The following is a 16467-nucleotide window of genomic DNA, read 5'->3' as shown; positions in this document are numbered from 1 at the left end:
GACGAGGAAGGAGAGGAGGAAGGAGGAGGAGATGAAGAAAGGCGAGAGCAGAGAGAGAGAGAGAGAGAGAGAGAGAGAGAAGCGCCTTTCGGGATTTTCGAACTGAGGGGCGCGCTACGGTGCGGCGCCGCTCGCGTGCGCTCGCCTTCCTTTGCCCCCCCCCCCCCCCCCCCCGCGCTTCGTTGACTCGGGGGGGCGTGTCCTCGGGTCAACGTTTCCCGGGGGCCAATAGGAGGGCGCCAGCTCAGCCGGGGGGACCCAATAGGGGAGGGAGGGGGGGAGGGTGGGGAACGGAACGGATACCGACCGCCGCCGTCGGTCCGAGATGAGCTGTAACGAGGAGGATCGAGAAGGACCAAAACCAGCGGACGCTGGTTGGTGTCGAGACCCGCGGATTAAAGGGGAGGGGGCACCGCGACGTCGTTTAGATCCCCTGAGTTACTCCCTCTTCGATATCAAACTCATATGGGTGATGCGTTTATTTCGCGAAAAGTGTAATCATTCGGAAAATATTTTTCGAAGAATGATCCGTTGAATCACTTGCAAAAATGAACGAACGGAAAACGTCTACACCGCCCCTGAAATTGTTTAGATATAAATCGTCGTCGTCGATGATGAAAATTATTATCCGTTGGCTGATTATTTCGAGCGATACGGATAATCATTTTTTTTTCGGAAAATATTTTTCGGGTTATTCATTTTTTGCGAAACAAACGGGGCCTATGTTGGGTTTTGGCCTTGTGAAGACGATTCTCGGGAGGAGACAAATTTCCGGACTTTCGTGTGTTTTTTGTTCACTAGATATGGATAACTGACGGAAATGACCTTAGATCTCGAGGAGAAGAACGACAGTAAAAACCGATGAAAATGGTTTCTCCATCCTGAAATGAAGAAATTGTATTGCCAAGATCCGTCTGCACACGTAAGCTTGCACGGAGCGTAGAGAACCGTTCTCGCAACACCTCATATCACATTTGTTTTACCGCATTATCTCTTGGGATATCACTCCCGATTTAAGATTATTTCTTTCATTTTTTTCCTATTTTTATTTTGTTTCAATTTTACTAAAGACGAAATTACCCATGATCCTCTCAAACAACATTTGTCAAGGTTAAATTGTGGAGCCCACTTTTGATTTAATATTATTTCTTGCTTTCTTTTAATCTCTTTTTGATTTTTTTTCCTTAACTTTTTTCAATTGGAACAAAATTGGTGTTCCTCTTTTCCAAAAAGAATACCTTATTTGGTAGATAGCTAACTAATTATTATGTTAATAAGTTGATATTTCTCTTTTTTGTACTAGGAAACTATAAATCAAAAAATAATCTAAGCATAAGCAATAGTGAAAAGAACCATCTATCAGTTTTTGTACACATTTCGTTTGATTATAACTTTAATATGTGCCCTTACGTTGTAATCAGTGTATTTTTACTGCTCAACTTTCATTTTATTTGGTGAATCTAGTAGTCCATTTTTTATTTATTTTTCATGCCATCTTTGCACGATGTTTTCAAAGATTCCAAAAAAGTCAAAATTATGACAAAGTTAGCACATAAAATATTCAATATAATTATTTTTATCATGCAAATGCAAAAGAAAATGCTACCTAAACGTTATTACATAGAATGCTATCTTTGCCTTGATTGCATGTACTATTGACAAGAAATTATGGCAATTGTAATTGCATTTTAAGACGACACATTCAAACCATCTGCAAACGCATATTTTTTGTCAATTCAAAATGCATCAGAATTTTCATGGAACCATCGATGAAAAGAAAATTATCCTCAAAGTACATATGTACTACAAGAATAACGAGTTGCATATGCAGTATTGTCTGTACAGCTGCTTGGCTCCCTCGAAAAGGTTACTCTCTTGAAATTAATATTTGACCCGAATTAGACACTAAAATTTTTACTTAAAATAAATATATATATCGAGGAATAATTTTCAACGCCGTAGTGTGCGAAGCTCCAATCATAGAATGCATCTTTCAAGTTGAATTGTTGCATGCTGGAGTCCTTTGTGCTCACTATATTTCACCACCATGAAAATCAATGGTCTTTGAATGTGAGTTTGATTCGATATCTTTGTCCAAAATGAGCCGTAATGAGGATCGAGAAGGACCAAACCAGCAGACGCCAGTTGGTGTTGAGACCCGCGGATGAAAGGGAAGGGTGCTACGTCGTTTAATCCCTCGAATTACTCCCTCTTCGATATCAAACTCATATGGATGCGTATATTTCGCAAAAAAATGCATCGTTCGGAAAATATTTTTCAAAGATTGATCGCTTGAATCACTTGCAAAAATGAATGAACGGAAAATGTCTGCACCGTCTTTGAAATTGTTTAGACATAAATCGTCATCGCCGATGATGAAAGTTATTATTCGTTGGCTAATTATTTCGAGCTATATAGGCGATCATTTTTTTTCGGAAAATGTTTTCCGGATCATTCATTTTCTGCGAAATAAACGGAGCCTATGTTGGGTTTTGGTCTCGCGAAGACGATTCTCGGGAGGAGACGATTTTCCGAACTTTCGAGTGTTTTTTGTTCGCTAGATATGGATAACCGAGGGAAATGATCTTAGATCTCGAGGAGAACAACGGTAGTAAAAATCGATGAAAATGGTTTTTCCATCCTGAAATGAAGAAATCGTATTGCCAAGATCCCTCTGCACATGTAAGCTTGCACGGAGAGTAGAGAACCGTTCTTGCATGAAGTTTTACAAGCGCTAAGAGATTAAATTTGTTAATTATTTCCATTTTCTATTTTTTTGGCATTCTTTTATTAAGTTGCTTTGTTTTGATAATAAAAAAATTAAAATTTATGTTTCATATATCAGTAATATGTCAAACAAACTATTATCTGGCATTTTATATAAGACCGACGCTATTTCCAATCTCTTATTGGCTCCCGACACCCCATTTCACATTTGTTTTACTACATATCTCTTGGGGATATCACTCTCAATTTAAGATTAATTCTTTCATTTTTTTTTTCCTCTTTTTCTTTTGTTTCAATTTTACTAAAGATGAAATTACTCATGATCCTCTCAAACAACATTTGTCAAGCTTAAATTGTGGAGCCCACTTTTGATTTAATATTATTTCTTGCTTTCTTTTAATCTTTTTTTTTATTTTTTTCCTTTACTTTTTTCATTTGGAACAAAATTGGTGTTCCTCTTTTCCAAAAAGAATACCTTATTTGGTAGATAGCTAACGAATTATTATGTTAATAAGTTGATATTTCTCTTTTTTGTACTAGGAAACTATAAATCAAAAAATAATCTAAGCAAAAGCAACAGTGAAAAGAACCACCTACCAGTTTTTGTACACATTTCGTTTGATTATAACTTTAAGGGTTAATATCACGAAAAACCCCAAATCGGTACACCTATGATAATTTTACCCCGAACTAATTTTTTTACCACAAAAAATCCTAAACTAGTACACCTATAACAAATTTACTTAAAACTAATTTTTTTACCACAAAAAACCCTAAACTGGTACACCTGTGATAATTTTATCCCGAACTAATTTTTTGACCATCAAAAACCCCAAATCGGTACACCTCTAATAAATTTACCCCGAACTAATTTTTTGACCACCAAATACCCCAAATTGATACACTTGTGATAAATTTACCCTCCGTTAAATTGGATTAATATCATGAAGAACCACAAATTCGTAAACTTGTAACAAATAGAGGGGTAAAACCCCAAACCGGTACACTTGTCAACTACCACGTGTCATCAAACTCAGCAATTTGACAATAAAATTTAACGGAAACTAACATATAGCAAATTTATCACATGTGTACCAGTTCGGAATTTTTTATGGTCAAAAAATTAATTCAGGGTAAAATTATCACAAGTGTACCATTTTGGGATGATAAAAAAATTAGTTCGAGGTAAATTTATCACAGGTATACCAGTTTGGAATTTTTCGTGGTAAAAAAATTAGTTTAGAGTAAATTTGTCATAGGTGTATCAGTTTGGAGTTGCTTGTGTCATTAACCTTAACTTTAATATGTGTCCTTATGTTGTAATCAGTGTATTTTTACTGCTCAACTTTCATTTTATTTGGTGAATCTAGTAGTCCATTTTTTATTTATTTTTCATGCCATCTTTGCACGATGTTTTAAAAGATTCAAAAAAAGTTAAGATTATGACAAAGTTAGCACATAAAATATTCAATATAATTATTTTTTCTCATGCAAATGCAAAAGAAAATGCTACCTAAACGTTATTACATAGAATGTTATCTTTGCCTTGATTGCATGTACTATTGACAAGAAATTATGGCAATTGTAATTGCATTTTAAGGGTAAAAGAACACTACAAAGTCTGCCATAACTTGTATGCGGCCTCACTTTAGTGCCATAACTTTTTTGGATCACTTTAGTGCTAAAATTTTTGAAAAACGATTACTTAAGTGCTAAAATTTTTTAAAAACGATCACTTAAGTACCAACTCCGTGCCGTACACAATTTTTCGCCGGAAATCCGACGTGGCATTTTTTTATTAATTTCTGAAGCGACGTGGCTCGCCGGAGTCTCGCTGGAGATTGGCACTTAAGTGATCGTTTTCAAAAATTTTAGCACTTAAATGATCGTTTTTCAAAAATTTTAGCACTTAAGTGATCGTTTTTAAAAATTTTAGCAGTGTGATCCAAAAAAAGTTATAACACTTAAGTGATCGTTTTCCTCCGACTTGGCACCAAAGTGATCCGAAAAAAAGTTATGGCACCAAAGTGAGCGCCGTACACAAGTTATGGCACTTATAGTGTCCTTTTGCCGCATTTTAAGACAACCCACTCAAACCATTTGCAAACGCATATTTTTTGTCAATTCTGAATGCATTAGAATTTTTACAGAACCATCAATGAAAAGAAAATTATCCTCAAAGTACATATGTACTACAAGAATAACGAGTTGCATATACAGTATTGTCTGTACTGCTGCTTGGCTCCCTCGAAAAGGTTACTCTCTTGAAATTAATATTTTATCTGAATTAGACGATAAAACTTTTACTTAAAATATATATATCAAGGAATAATTTTCAATGCCGTGGTGTGAGAAGCTCCAATCTTAGAATGCATCTTTCAAGGAATTGTTGCATGCTGGAGTCCTTTGTGCTTACCATATTACACCACCACGAATTCCAATGGTCTTTGAATGTGAGTTTGATTCGATATCTTTGCCTTTTGATTTACATGTCCTACTATTATGGCCATAAACCTTACAAGTACCATAGTTATTCCCCTTTACAGCAATCTCAAATGCAAAAGGATCACATCATGTAAAAGTTACTTCCACTTTAGTTTTTGAATTGGAAGGACGACCTTTATGAAAGGTAACTAGGGGCTCAAATAAGAAAGGATCACTTACTCGTACAAATTGCTCAATTTACTTTCGAACAACTTTCTTTTTGGAAAGTGGCCATTGATACCTCATTCCCAACTCATGAAGTAGTTGCGGAAATGAATCTTCTTCATTATTTCGTATCATATCACGATCTAGAAAGGACCTTCTATCAAGTCTCTATTGCTAATTAATTATATATGGAGTAAACCCTCAGAAAACCTATATTTTATTTCATGCGCACATGGAAGGCCCATGGATTGCATAAAAAGCCCTGTAAAAACAAGTAGCTCAACTCTACTTTTAGCAACCTCATATTGCTTGTAGAGCTTATCTAAAGCACATATTGACACCCGAGCAATCAAGTTCCTCAAAAGATGAATACGAAGATGATAAGGAACTCTTACCTTTTTACTTGACAATTTGATTTTGATTTCTTGAAATCGATTCTCAATAGCAATGCATATTTTATTTTTCACCTTGACTAAATTCCCCATTGAAACGTGTAGATATACTTTCAAAGTTGAATGTGCCCCTCAGATCTTGAAGTAACGCGATTTCCAAAATGCATGTGCAGACTTGTCCAAATAGAGACAAAAAGCTCTTTGAAAGGAGCCATGCATTTGTAACACAATTAAGAATGGCTTTTCCTCACAACGATCTTCAAATTGCCAAATATTTTCACTATTTCCACTTCACTCTTGAAGTTCATAACCTTAGACCAATCATATATAAAAGAATCACAATCCATTCCTTCTTCAAACCGAGAATTACATTTTACCACGATATTCTTCTCAATGTTCCAAACACACAACAAGTTTGCACTTTAGGAAAAATGAATCGAACTACATTCATCGATGCCAATTCTCTATCAGCGATGATAGCTGAAGGTTGATAAGCAACACCCTATATGTTGCTAAAGATCGTTAAAGCTCAAACATAATCTTCCTCTTCTGCCTTTCTAAAAAAGGCAAAACATGAGTAGAAAAGAAGTATTAAAGTTGGAAACTCTAATAATATCCAACAAAGGTATTTTGAATATATTAGTCTTAGAAATGCAATCCATCACAAAACACTTAAGAAGCTCTTTGTCAATGCCATTGAGATAGGATGTGAGAAAAATAAATGTGGTAGGTGATAAGGGGCGTCAGAGCCAATAAGAGAATGGAAATAACGGGAGCCTTATATAATGAATCAAAGTATAATTATCATGGAGAAAACAAATTTTGAAAGTAAGATCGAACCATCAACAATTTTCACTGAAATCATCTTCTCAGGTAAGAAGGTTTTTCGTATAAAAAACACACTTTTTTTTTTGGGAAAAAATTCGTGATAAAGGAAAATAATTTCCGAGAAATCATTTTTTAAGAAATTTTTTTTCCTTTTAGGTTGAGGAACTCATTTTCCTAACTATAAGCACGCATATTTTCTACTGATCACGTGAAACTCTAGAAAACTAATTCGTGAAAAATTCTTTCACTCAAACAAGCGCACCTCATGTCTTTCTTCCTTCGACATTGCTAAGAATTCTTTACTACGATTTATTTACTAAGCAATTCGATGGGATCGGATTTAATGTTTAAACATGAGAAGTTAATTCGCATGGTGATTGGCTTGTTTAAAAACTCGACGTTTCCAAATCACTTGGTAAATAAGTTTCAAAAAACAAATTAATTTTTATGCTTTAGGATTCATTTGTTTCATCGAATATGAATAATTTGGACAATATTTCCAAATAAAATGAAATTGTTTATATTATTGAGACAAATTAGTTTACAGAAAAATGGTTTCATTATCCAAAAAAGGAAAACCTTCAATCAATATGGTCTTTTTCTATGTTTGCAGAAATATCTAGGCTGAAGTAGTAAATTAGATCAATTGCAATTAGGGTTAATACCACAAAAACCCTAAACTGGTACACATGTGATAAATTTATCCAAAACTATTTTTTTACCACAAAAAACCCCAACTGGTACACCTGTGATAATTTTACCTCGAACTATTTTTTTGACCACCAAAAACCCCACACTGATACACCTGTGACACTTTTACCCCCGAACTAATTTTTTGACTATAAAAAATCCCAAACTGGTACACTTATGACAAATTTACCTTTCATTAGTTTTCGTTAAATTTTACCGTCAAATTGCTAAGTTTAATGACACGTGATAATTAACAGGTGCACCGATTTTGGGTTTTACCCATCTGTTTGTCACAAGTTTATCAATTTGTAATTTTTCGTGATATTAATCTAATTTAACGGATACTAACGGAAGGTAAATTTGTCACAAATGTACAAGTTTGAGATTTTTAGTGATCAAAAAATTAGTTCGGAGGTAAAATTGCCATAGATGTACCAGTGTTGAGTTTTTGGTGGTTAAAAAAATAGTTCCGGATAAAATTGTCACAAGTGTACCAGTTTGAGGTTTTTAGTGGTCAAAAAAATAATTCGGAATAAATTTGTCACATGTGTACCAATTTAAGGTTTTTTGTGGTCAAAAAATAGGTTAGGGTAAAATTATCATAAATGTACCAGTTTTGGGTTTTTCATGGTATTAACCGTTACAATTAAGCCTAGTGACCTGCTACAAGTGATCACTCCGAGCACCTTTAAACACTACAGGTCCCTCTACCTTTCGTGAATATTTGGCGCAAAAACATTTACAATCAAAACTTCTACAAGCAGAATAATTGAATTCGCAAGTAGTGAAACATCCCTTTTATGATTTGAGGGTTCTTTAGCCTTTGAGCCTTTGCCTATATGAATTGGAGGAGTAAGATTCGGTCCAAAAGTGACATCAGGACGATATTATTATGTTCAGGAATGAACAGCGCGAGGAACATCTTCAGAAAGCCCCGGTCAATGATGTTGTGAACCCTGAAAGGCAGATGTTCTTCTCTCATCTCTAATTCCATTGCCGAGACGGAATGTACTTTCAGTATATTTCAACTATCTCACGCGCTGTTGGAAGTTCTGAACTTAGCCGCATTATAGATAGGATCGCCAGCTTGAACGGACAGGTCAACCAATGTTGGTATCCAAATTGGAGTACGCCTTCTAAGCCGTTTTCCCCTCGCCTGGATTGTCATCTTCCGTCTCACTTCCCAACCGAACAAGGTCTTGGACTAGAATTTTCCCTTCTGTTCAAGCAAAATCACAAAAGCAAAATAATCTGTCCACAACTTTTTCATGTGTAATACCAACCGACAAGTAAAAAGATGTCGAGAAGTTTTGAACAAACTTCTAACACCTCAGATATTCCTTGATCACCATTTAATGTGCAGAGTCTATTTGGAAGAGAAAACTGCAATTTTTTGTTACTAACCTCTATCTTTGGAAAGGTTGCTAATAAGTTCTTTAATGCCATCTTTACCAAGGGTGTCCTTGAGGAACATAGCCGCAGATGCAACCTCCTCCGGAGTAACCTTACCATCATAATCCCTAGCAAATGAAGGGTACAATTGGGGACTTGAGATACAACAAGGAGAAACAAGTAACCAACTAAAGAAATCTAAAGCTTCCTAATAAAAAGCGGTGTTACTAAATGCAAGTGGTTAACAGACTTGTCAAGCAGTCTCCAGCGGCTTCCAATTTTTGCATCAACGTCATCAATTTCTTTTTCAAGCTTCTGGAGCATTGCATCAACCTAAGATGAAGAACCATAGCCAAGCATTCAGTCATTTTCACATTGCAGAGTCATGCATCAAGAGGAACACTGTTAAGTTACTGCAGAGTGCACTCAAAAAACAAAAGCTAAAATTAGAATCCTTCAAAACTGCCATTACCCTGTCAATTAGGACAGAGGAAGCCTTGTTTCCAATGGTCATCCCCGCAGCACGGTCACTATCCTCTCTGGCAGCTCTATATGCCTGTTTTGCTGCTTCTTCACCTTCCAAACCCTCTTTCTCCACCATAGTGTTATACAAATCAACCTGGGGGATGATACCAAAGAGTTAGGAACTAACCCGTGGAAAGGAATCTAAACAAGACTGTTAATGAGAATAAAAGAGGACAGATATAACTTCTCCAGGTTTTGATTTATCTTTATTCCTCTTAATGCGATGCTAGATAATTAGATTCAACCTCACCACGAAAGGTTACTGCATTATGTTTTTCAATAATTCAATAAATTCTATTGAAACCATAGAGAGGGAGAATCACATCCCTGACAAGCCCAGGTCAACAAAGACAACGTTGGCCCCCTCAACCCAAGTCAACAAAGAAAGTTTACTTCATTTTGTGACAAAGACCAAGAGAAATTAGTCACCCCATTCATGATGAAGAAAGTAATTATATCATGCTGAGCAAAACTGTAAACAGAGTGGAACACGGATTCCCCTTTATGCACATCCTTCATGTATAACATACTGTTTTACTTGTCATAGCCTGAGAAAATGCAGCATCTGCACTCAGCTCAAAGAAGGGGAGGAAAGAGTTGCATATAGACGCTTAATCTGAGAAGGGGCTCTCGCAAAGTCGTGAAACACCTTCTGATCACCGATCAGTATAAGCAACAGATGCATTGAGAAAGAAGTTCAAATCCAAGGAACAGGGGCCTCAAACCTTCAACATAAGCGTATCTCACATCATGCAATTAACTATGCAGTTGTAAGATAAAATTAGATCATGCACCGGGTAAATTGTGAAAGAGGAATCACCAACTAATGTACTCATATAGATAAAAGGAACTAAGAGTTATTTAGATGAAATTTTTGCCACCATATGCAAGACAGAGGAAATAAACACTCAAGATAACATATTAGATATGTGCATTCTTATACTGGTTAGTTCTCTCTTTGATTTATGTCCAAGTAAAAGTAAATATCTGGCATGCTCGATTAAATGCCTACCAACCAGAAAATGGGAAAAGATATTCTTCAGAAGTTATATCTAAAGCAGTCCTCAGAAATCTTGGGAAGCGAAATGCAAATCCACACATGCTGAAGGATTAAATGTAGACTTCCATATCAATGACTCGAATTGGAATACCTCCTTCTTAACAAGCCTCAGAAATTCTTCACGCTCTCTACTCACTGACTGAAATCACAGAAGATAAAAACAAGAATCAGATGAAACACCAAAAATCAACAAAAAACTGCCTCTTCCTTGTAGAAACAAGTAAAATACAGATGCATACAGATGCTGAAGCTAACACTGCCAATGCACGGCTAAGCTCACAAAGCTGCTCATGTTTTTCCAATGTTTTTGATTTTGCCTGTTCTACCGCTTCTCTGGACGTAGAAGCGGTCATTTCCTCCAAAGCGACATCCTTTTGGCTACTAACTGATTCTTTCATCCTAGCCTGCTCCTCTTCTTCCTCTTCTTCCTCCTCCTGCACATCAATCATGACATTATATGTGAAGATTAAAGCTAAATCAAATATGAGAGATAATGTTCTCATTCTTGTGGCAGAAAACATAAACAGATAAGTTCTTGTTCTTAGCTTCACTAACAAGGCATGTGCAAATTGAAGAGTGCCTCTCTCTCTCCCCCAACCAAAAATACATCTAACCTAGTTTTGCCACATAAATCAACAAAACAGGGAGCTCAGAAACTACTTAAATTAAGAGCATAATGTGAGTCGAAAAATAAATAGACACTGCATCAAGGACATTAAAAGGGAGAAACCCACTTCCAAGCAGAAACATTAACCATATCCACTCTCAAAACAAGAAATAATGGCAGAATTGGACATTGCATAGGTAACTGCCACCAGCTAGCTTAGGTGGTAAACAGCCTTGACAACCTCGTACTATAAGAAAACCTCAAGAAAGATAGTCGACCTTGATCAGTTCTTCCTGCATTTCTAGGAACTCCAACTTCCTCCTCCTTTCTGAAACAGAATCTTCAGATGGCAACGCTGTCACTCCAACAGTGTCCACAACCTCGTCCGGCAGAGATGATAGTGTTGCTTGGACAGCTTCCTCTGGCCTCACTTTTCCAGATACAGAGAAGGCTCTGTTCAAAATGAGAACAAAGTCGCAATGAAGAAGATGACATAATACACAATGCGACATCCAAATGCACAAAGGTTTACCTTGAAAGAATTAGAAGAGAAGATGGTACAGAATGGTTGAGAGATAAATCCAGCCAATCACGCAGCTGAAAAGAGAAGCCACAATTTAAACATCTAGATTAAAACATTAAGCTCATGTACCCCCAGGGGGATAAACCAAGCATGATGATGTATCTAGACTCTGTAACTCTTATACAAAAACTCGACTGACAAAAGAAGCTCAATGCAAAACTATTACTCAAATGAATAATCAACGTAGCTAAGAACTATTACTCAAATGAACAATCTACCTAGCTTGAGACATTGTGTGTTTGAAGTGACTTAAACTTTTAAGATTTCATTTTGCTTTAAATTTTAGAGTTCGGGATTTTTTTTTCAACCCTCTCAGATTTTTAAAGATATATAGATATGGGCATTTAAACCCATTTAGGTTTTCTCCAAGTAAATTTAAAACAACTTGGTAATTCAGGCAACTTACACCAAGCATATATTTTAAGTGGCCCCAGACACCCCATAAACTGTTCATTCAAAACACCGCTTATTACAAGAAAGTAAATTAACACAAAAATGGAAATGAAGAGCACCTGCTGCCGCATTTCATCCACAGAAAGTAATCCCAGCAAACCTCGATCTCTGCAGGCATGACGAAGCTCCTCCTCTAAAAGAGACTCCACACCTTCTGCTTGAATCATCTTATCATCATTCTTTATCCTGCCAAATCCGACAGACAAAATTATATTAAGTCATCAATCAACCAATAGTCCAGTTCCCTCCCATATGACTCACAGCAGAAGTTCTCACGGACCATATGAAGGATTCCATCTACTCGCTAAAACTTAATTAGAAGGGAACTTATTAATAAATGACCATCACGGGTATCTACAGATGAGTTAAATTTTTGTGAAGAACATATTGTCTCACTCTTGCAGTCGCCTCCGGAGCATATAACGAAGGTATGCATCTGTTCCAAATGGGCTAATTCCCATATATTTGCACATGTTCACTAGTCGAGGCCTGTAATCACAACAAAATGGAATAATAGCCATGTGAAATTTCAATTCGCTTGCAAGCAAAACCAATCGTAGACAACGGCTAAGAATGCCAAAATTTAGAGAAAGGCCAACCTGCTGATGTTATCTAAGGTAAGTTCGTCATTAAATAACTTGGCAAAGCCCAAAATTTCGTCATTGGAAACACGAGCACCTGTTCTTACCTGTTGAAAAGAGAATCTAAATACACCTACAAACTGGGAGTGAAATGACCTAATCGAAACTGTAAAGCAAATAACTCTTTACCTTGTTCAGAAAGTCATCCAGATCTTCTGCGGTCTTCTTAATTTCTCCACTTCGCGAGCTTTGAATTTCCTTTGCCATTTCTTTGACTGTGTCCTGAAGAAACTTGGCATACTCTATCCTAGCAATGAGCCGTTTTTTCAGTGCCTCCTACAAATCAAAAATTTCTTCTGAGACCGAAAGTTCACATGACTGGAATAGTGCAGTTGCAAGAATAGTGGAAAATGCACATCTGGAGTGTACATCTCATGGCTGAATTTATATGCAGGTTCTTCCTGACCATGGCTTATGAATGACCAAGAAGCAGCAAGATAAGCAGGTTTAGTTTTGTCCCAGGGACAAGACTAATATTGCTATACTTCCAATCATCCAGCACCATTTGGAAACCTTTGAATGTGTTTCTGCTCATTATGCCAACATTTCAAAACAAAATTTTTACACAATAGGAGTGAAGAAATTTGATTGGTCATTTTGCTGCCCAATTAAAGATTAGGAAAAAAGTGGCGGCAATTTATCAGGCATTAGAACAGGACCACGCTTACAAGATTTGAGGCAAAAACTCTGGAACGAAAAGGTAAGAGTAAAATAATATACTATAAGCACATACAGTACACAGATATAAACCTACTCGCACTCTCCATCAAAAGTTAACAAAATATTACCATTACCATGCAATTAAAGCGCAGTTGGTTCAGGCCAATAATTTAAAAAAAATCACAATTTCCATCCTTGAACAATAAAGCACTTTTCTAGCGGCACCTCTTTGTAAGGTGTGACTCTCAAGTCCCACGTGGAGCTAGAAAGAGGTTGCGAAATGATACACATGTAAAGACCAACCCAAAAATCATGCATGAGAGTAAGTCTTTTGGGTTTGAAAGGAAGTTTTCTTTTTTTTTTTGGGGGGGGTGGGGGGAGGAATTGGTGGTTTCAAGCGAATCTGGATCATAGAGGAGCACTTCCTTGAGATGGACTCCCCAAGTCTTCCACACACACACACACATATAGAGATTATGAAATGGTGTCCACAAGTAAAAATCCATCCCCCAAAAGGTCACCGCTTGGAAGAACCCTTTCCAAAGGCTTGGCCTCGTATTTTGGCCCTGAGGCTACCATTCTCGATCAGGGGAAAGTGCTAAGCAATTATTTCGTACAATATTGTTCAAAGGATGGTTGAGGCTCTTTATCTTAAGCACAGCACTGTTGCAGAATGTTCTTGTGAACTGTAATTTAAAAATGCCACCAATGCAAGTACAATAGAAATGAAGATTATTACATGAGGAAGCAAACATAGAGGAAGCTCACCTCTTCTTTCATTTTGTCCTGGAATGTTGATGGCAACATGTTTGGAAATAGTTTCAAGAACACAGGCAGCAGAAACTCCATGAATGGGACTATAATAAAAACTGCAAAAGGAACTAGCCTGAAAATATCAGCTGTAGTGCGTGTAAGTTGTTGCCTTTCCCTCCTAGAAAGACCCTTCCCATTTGCAAGTTTTATGAGCAACCGTGAGCTAATCCTAACATCAGCCCACAACAATTTTGTGCCCAACCAATAATGCTGCAGGGTAGATATAAATTCATCCTTCCAATGGCGAATCTTTTTAGCCCAGTCCTCCCTGAACAAATTATAGATGATAAGAGACACCAATAAATTCTTGAACTAGTATAGCCACGAGGCAAGAATATATAAACCTGCTCATGGAAGCAATGGCCCTCAAAGCAGGACCAATTCCCAAAAGTGTAGCCCACATTCTCTTCAGTAAAGAATCATCGCTCTTCTGGGATTCTAGCATTTGCTTAGCCTTTGCTTTCGCTTTTGCTGTGCTCAATCCTTCAACTGCCTGGTCGCAATCCTCAGGTGAAGCCTCCTTTACCTGCTTAGAAGCCTTTTCCTTGCTTTGACTGTTACCACTACGAGTTTCAGGTTGGCCAGCTGTTGCCGTAGAAGCATGCCGCATCAATTCTGAGATCCTTGTTACTCTAAAAGAAGAAACAAGATCCTTCCTATCTAGTATGTAGTCCAATGTCGTGACCTCATGTGGCAAATGTCTGAAACATCGTTGCATTACAAAAGTAGACGGCTGATGTCTACTTCGGTCAGCTTTAAGATCAGTATTAGCAAATGCATTGCTTGGTGTACTACCCAAATCCTGAGGGCCGTCACATAGGGGAAGTTGGCCATGCTCAGAAAATGAGAATGCCCTGATTAAGCAAGTGGGGCGATTGAGAAAGTCAATGAGGTACTTCTGCTTGCGCAAGATTGCTTTGGAAGCCATTCCCACGAGGCCCAGCAATGCAGCTACTGAAGAGAAGTTATTGGCACATCCTGATCATCAAGCCCCTCGACCGTTCCGGGTAATCGAACCAGTCACCACAACCACCTCACTGGAAAGATTGGAAGGACTAACCCAGCTGCTCTATATACACGTTTCGGACTTGGAGATCCGTAACACAATCATCCGCCTATTCTTCCTATTCGCAGTCTGCAAAAAATAACAATTCATCCAATTGGGTTCGTCTTCAACCAGACACCATTGGCAAACAACATAACAATCATACCCAAGAACAAATTCTTTTCTCAAGTAAAAAAAACATATATCAGATATGCGAAGCTTGTCAGACAAGGCGTTCTTGGATCCTCCTTCCCGGGTTGAAGCCCGGGAAGAGCAGGGCGCGAACGGAAACGAAGAGAGAGATTCAAATTGCCCAAAAGAAGGATCACCCAATGGCGCAAATCGATCACCCAGCATCCTAACCAAAGAGCATTACCCTACTTGCGCAGGAGCAGGCAGGAGGATGAGGAACGACGCGACCCACGAGAGGGAGCACTCACCGGAGAACGGAGGAGTCGCCGGCGACGCGTACCGATCGGAGCTCAACGGACGGGAGAGAAGGGATTGGCGGAGTTCTTCGAGGCGTCCCGGTTCAGAGAGAGAGAGAGAGGGGGAGAAGAGTCGGCAGATACGGGGCGCTGTGCGCGGAAGATCCCCCACGCTTTCTAGTTTCTTAGGGAGAAAGAACACTACAAGTGCCAAAATTTGCGTACGGCACTCACTTTAGTGCTAAAAGTTTATTTCGGATCACTTAAGTACTACTTTTTTAAAAAAAAGATCACTTAAGTGCCAACTTCAATTTGAGTTGCCGGAAATCTGACGTGGCCATATTTTATTAATTTTTAGTCTACGTGGCTCTGCGCGTGACGAGGATAATATTTAATAATATTTTAATTTTTTAAATTTTTTCTGATTTTTTTTTTCTGATTTTTCCTTTTTTTTTTTTTTTCTTTTCTTTCATCTTCTTCGTTTGGCCGGTGACTGGACACCGGCCATGGGCCATGGCCGGCCGCCTGGCCTCGCCCGGACGAGGCCTCCGTGGCCTGGGCGAGGGCTGGCCCCGTTGGATCTGGGCGAGACCGGCCCTCGCCCAAGCCATGGCGGTCGCCAGGGGGAAGGCGATCCTCGGTGAGGCCGCCGTGGCCTAGGCGAGGGCCGGCCCCGTCAGATCTGGCGAGGGCCGGCCTCGCCTCTCCCGGGCAAGGGCATGCCCAAGCGAGGCGAGGCCGGCCCTCGCCCGAGCCACGGCGGCCTTGCCGGCGGTCGCCCAGCCACGGCGACCCCGGCGACCGCCCGCGAGGCCGCCGTGGCCCGGGCGAGGGCCGCCTCGCCTCGGGGAACGCCTTGCCTAGGTGAGCTCCCCTCATCCAGCCGGGCCGGCCCTCGCCTAGGCCACAGCGGCCTCGCCGGCGGCCGCCCGGGAAGGCGACCCCTGCGAGGCCAGCGGCCGGCCATGGCCGAT

General features: G+C 38.9%; 1 protein-coding gene across 1 annotated transcript; it reads right to left on the bottom strand.

Moving 5' to 3' along the window:
• Positions 1-8024: 8024 nt before the first annotated feature.
• On the bottom strand, positions 8025-15650 carry LOC115690164 (uncharacterized). The gene is made up of 15 exons (XM_030616427.2): positions 15506-15650; positions 14365-15155; positions 13976-14288; positions 12677-12823; positions 12506-12594; positions 12303-12395; positions 11966-12092; positions 11403-11467; positions 11149-11323; positions 10503-10697; positions 10355-10402; positions 9151-9297; positions 8929-9011; positions 8691-8806; positions 8025-8505 (listed from the first exon to the last, which is right to left on the bottom strand). Exons 2-15 carry the CDS (start codon positions 14946-14948, stop codon positions 8423-8425), a joined length of 2265 nt encoding a protein of 754 aa, XP_030472287.1. The 5' UTR covers positions 14949-15155; positions 15506-15650; the 3' UTR covers positions 8025-8422.
• Between the last annotated feature and the right edge of the window lie 817 nt (positions 15651-16467).

This window comes from Syzygium oleosum, unplaced genomic scaffold, assembly GCF_021117445.2.
Source record: "Syzygium oleosum isolate NSW1041296 unplaced genomic scaffold, Sole_v2.1 Sole_v2.30, whole genome shotgun sequence".
Classification (NCBI taxonomy): domain Eukaryota; kingdom Viridiplantae; phylum Streptophyta; class Magnoliopsida; order Myrtales; family Myrtaceae; genus Syzygium; species Syzygium oleosum.
This window is presented reverse-complemented; position numbering and strand designations above follow the sequence as displayed.

Excerpts from the sequence above, each read along its gene's own strand:
- LOC115690164 (XM_030616427.2), bottom strand. The coding sequence starts at position 14,948 with ATGGCTTCCAAAGCAATCTTGCGCAAGCAGAAGTACCTCATTGACTTT. Across the intron at positions 10,698-11,148 it reads TGCAGGAAGAACTGATCAAG|GAGGAGGAAGAAGAGGAAGA; the intron begins GTCGACTATCTT and ends ATTGATGTGCAG. Across the intron at positions 8,807-8,928 it reads CGCTGGAGACTGCTTGACAA|GGATTATGATGGTAAGGTTA; the intron begins GTCTGTTAACCA and ends TTCATTTGCTAG.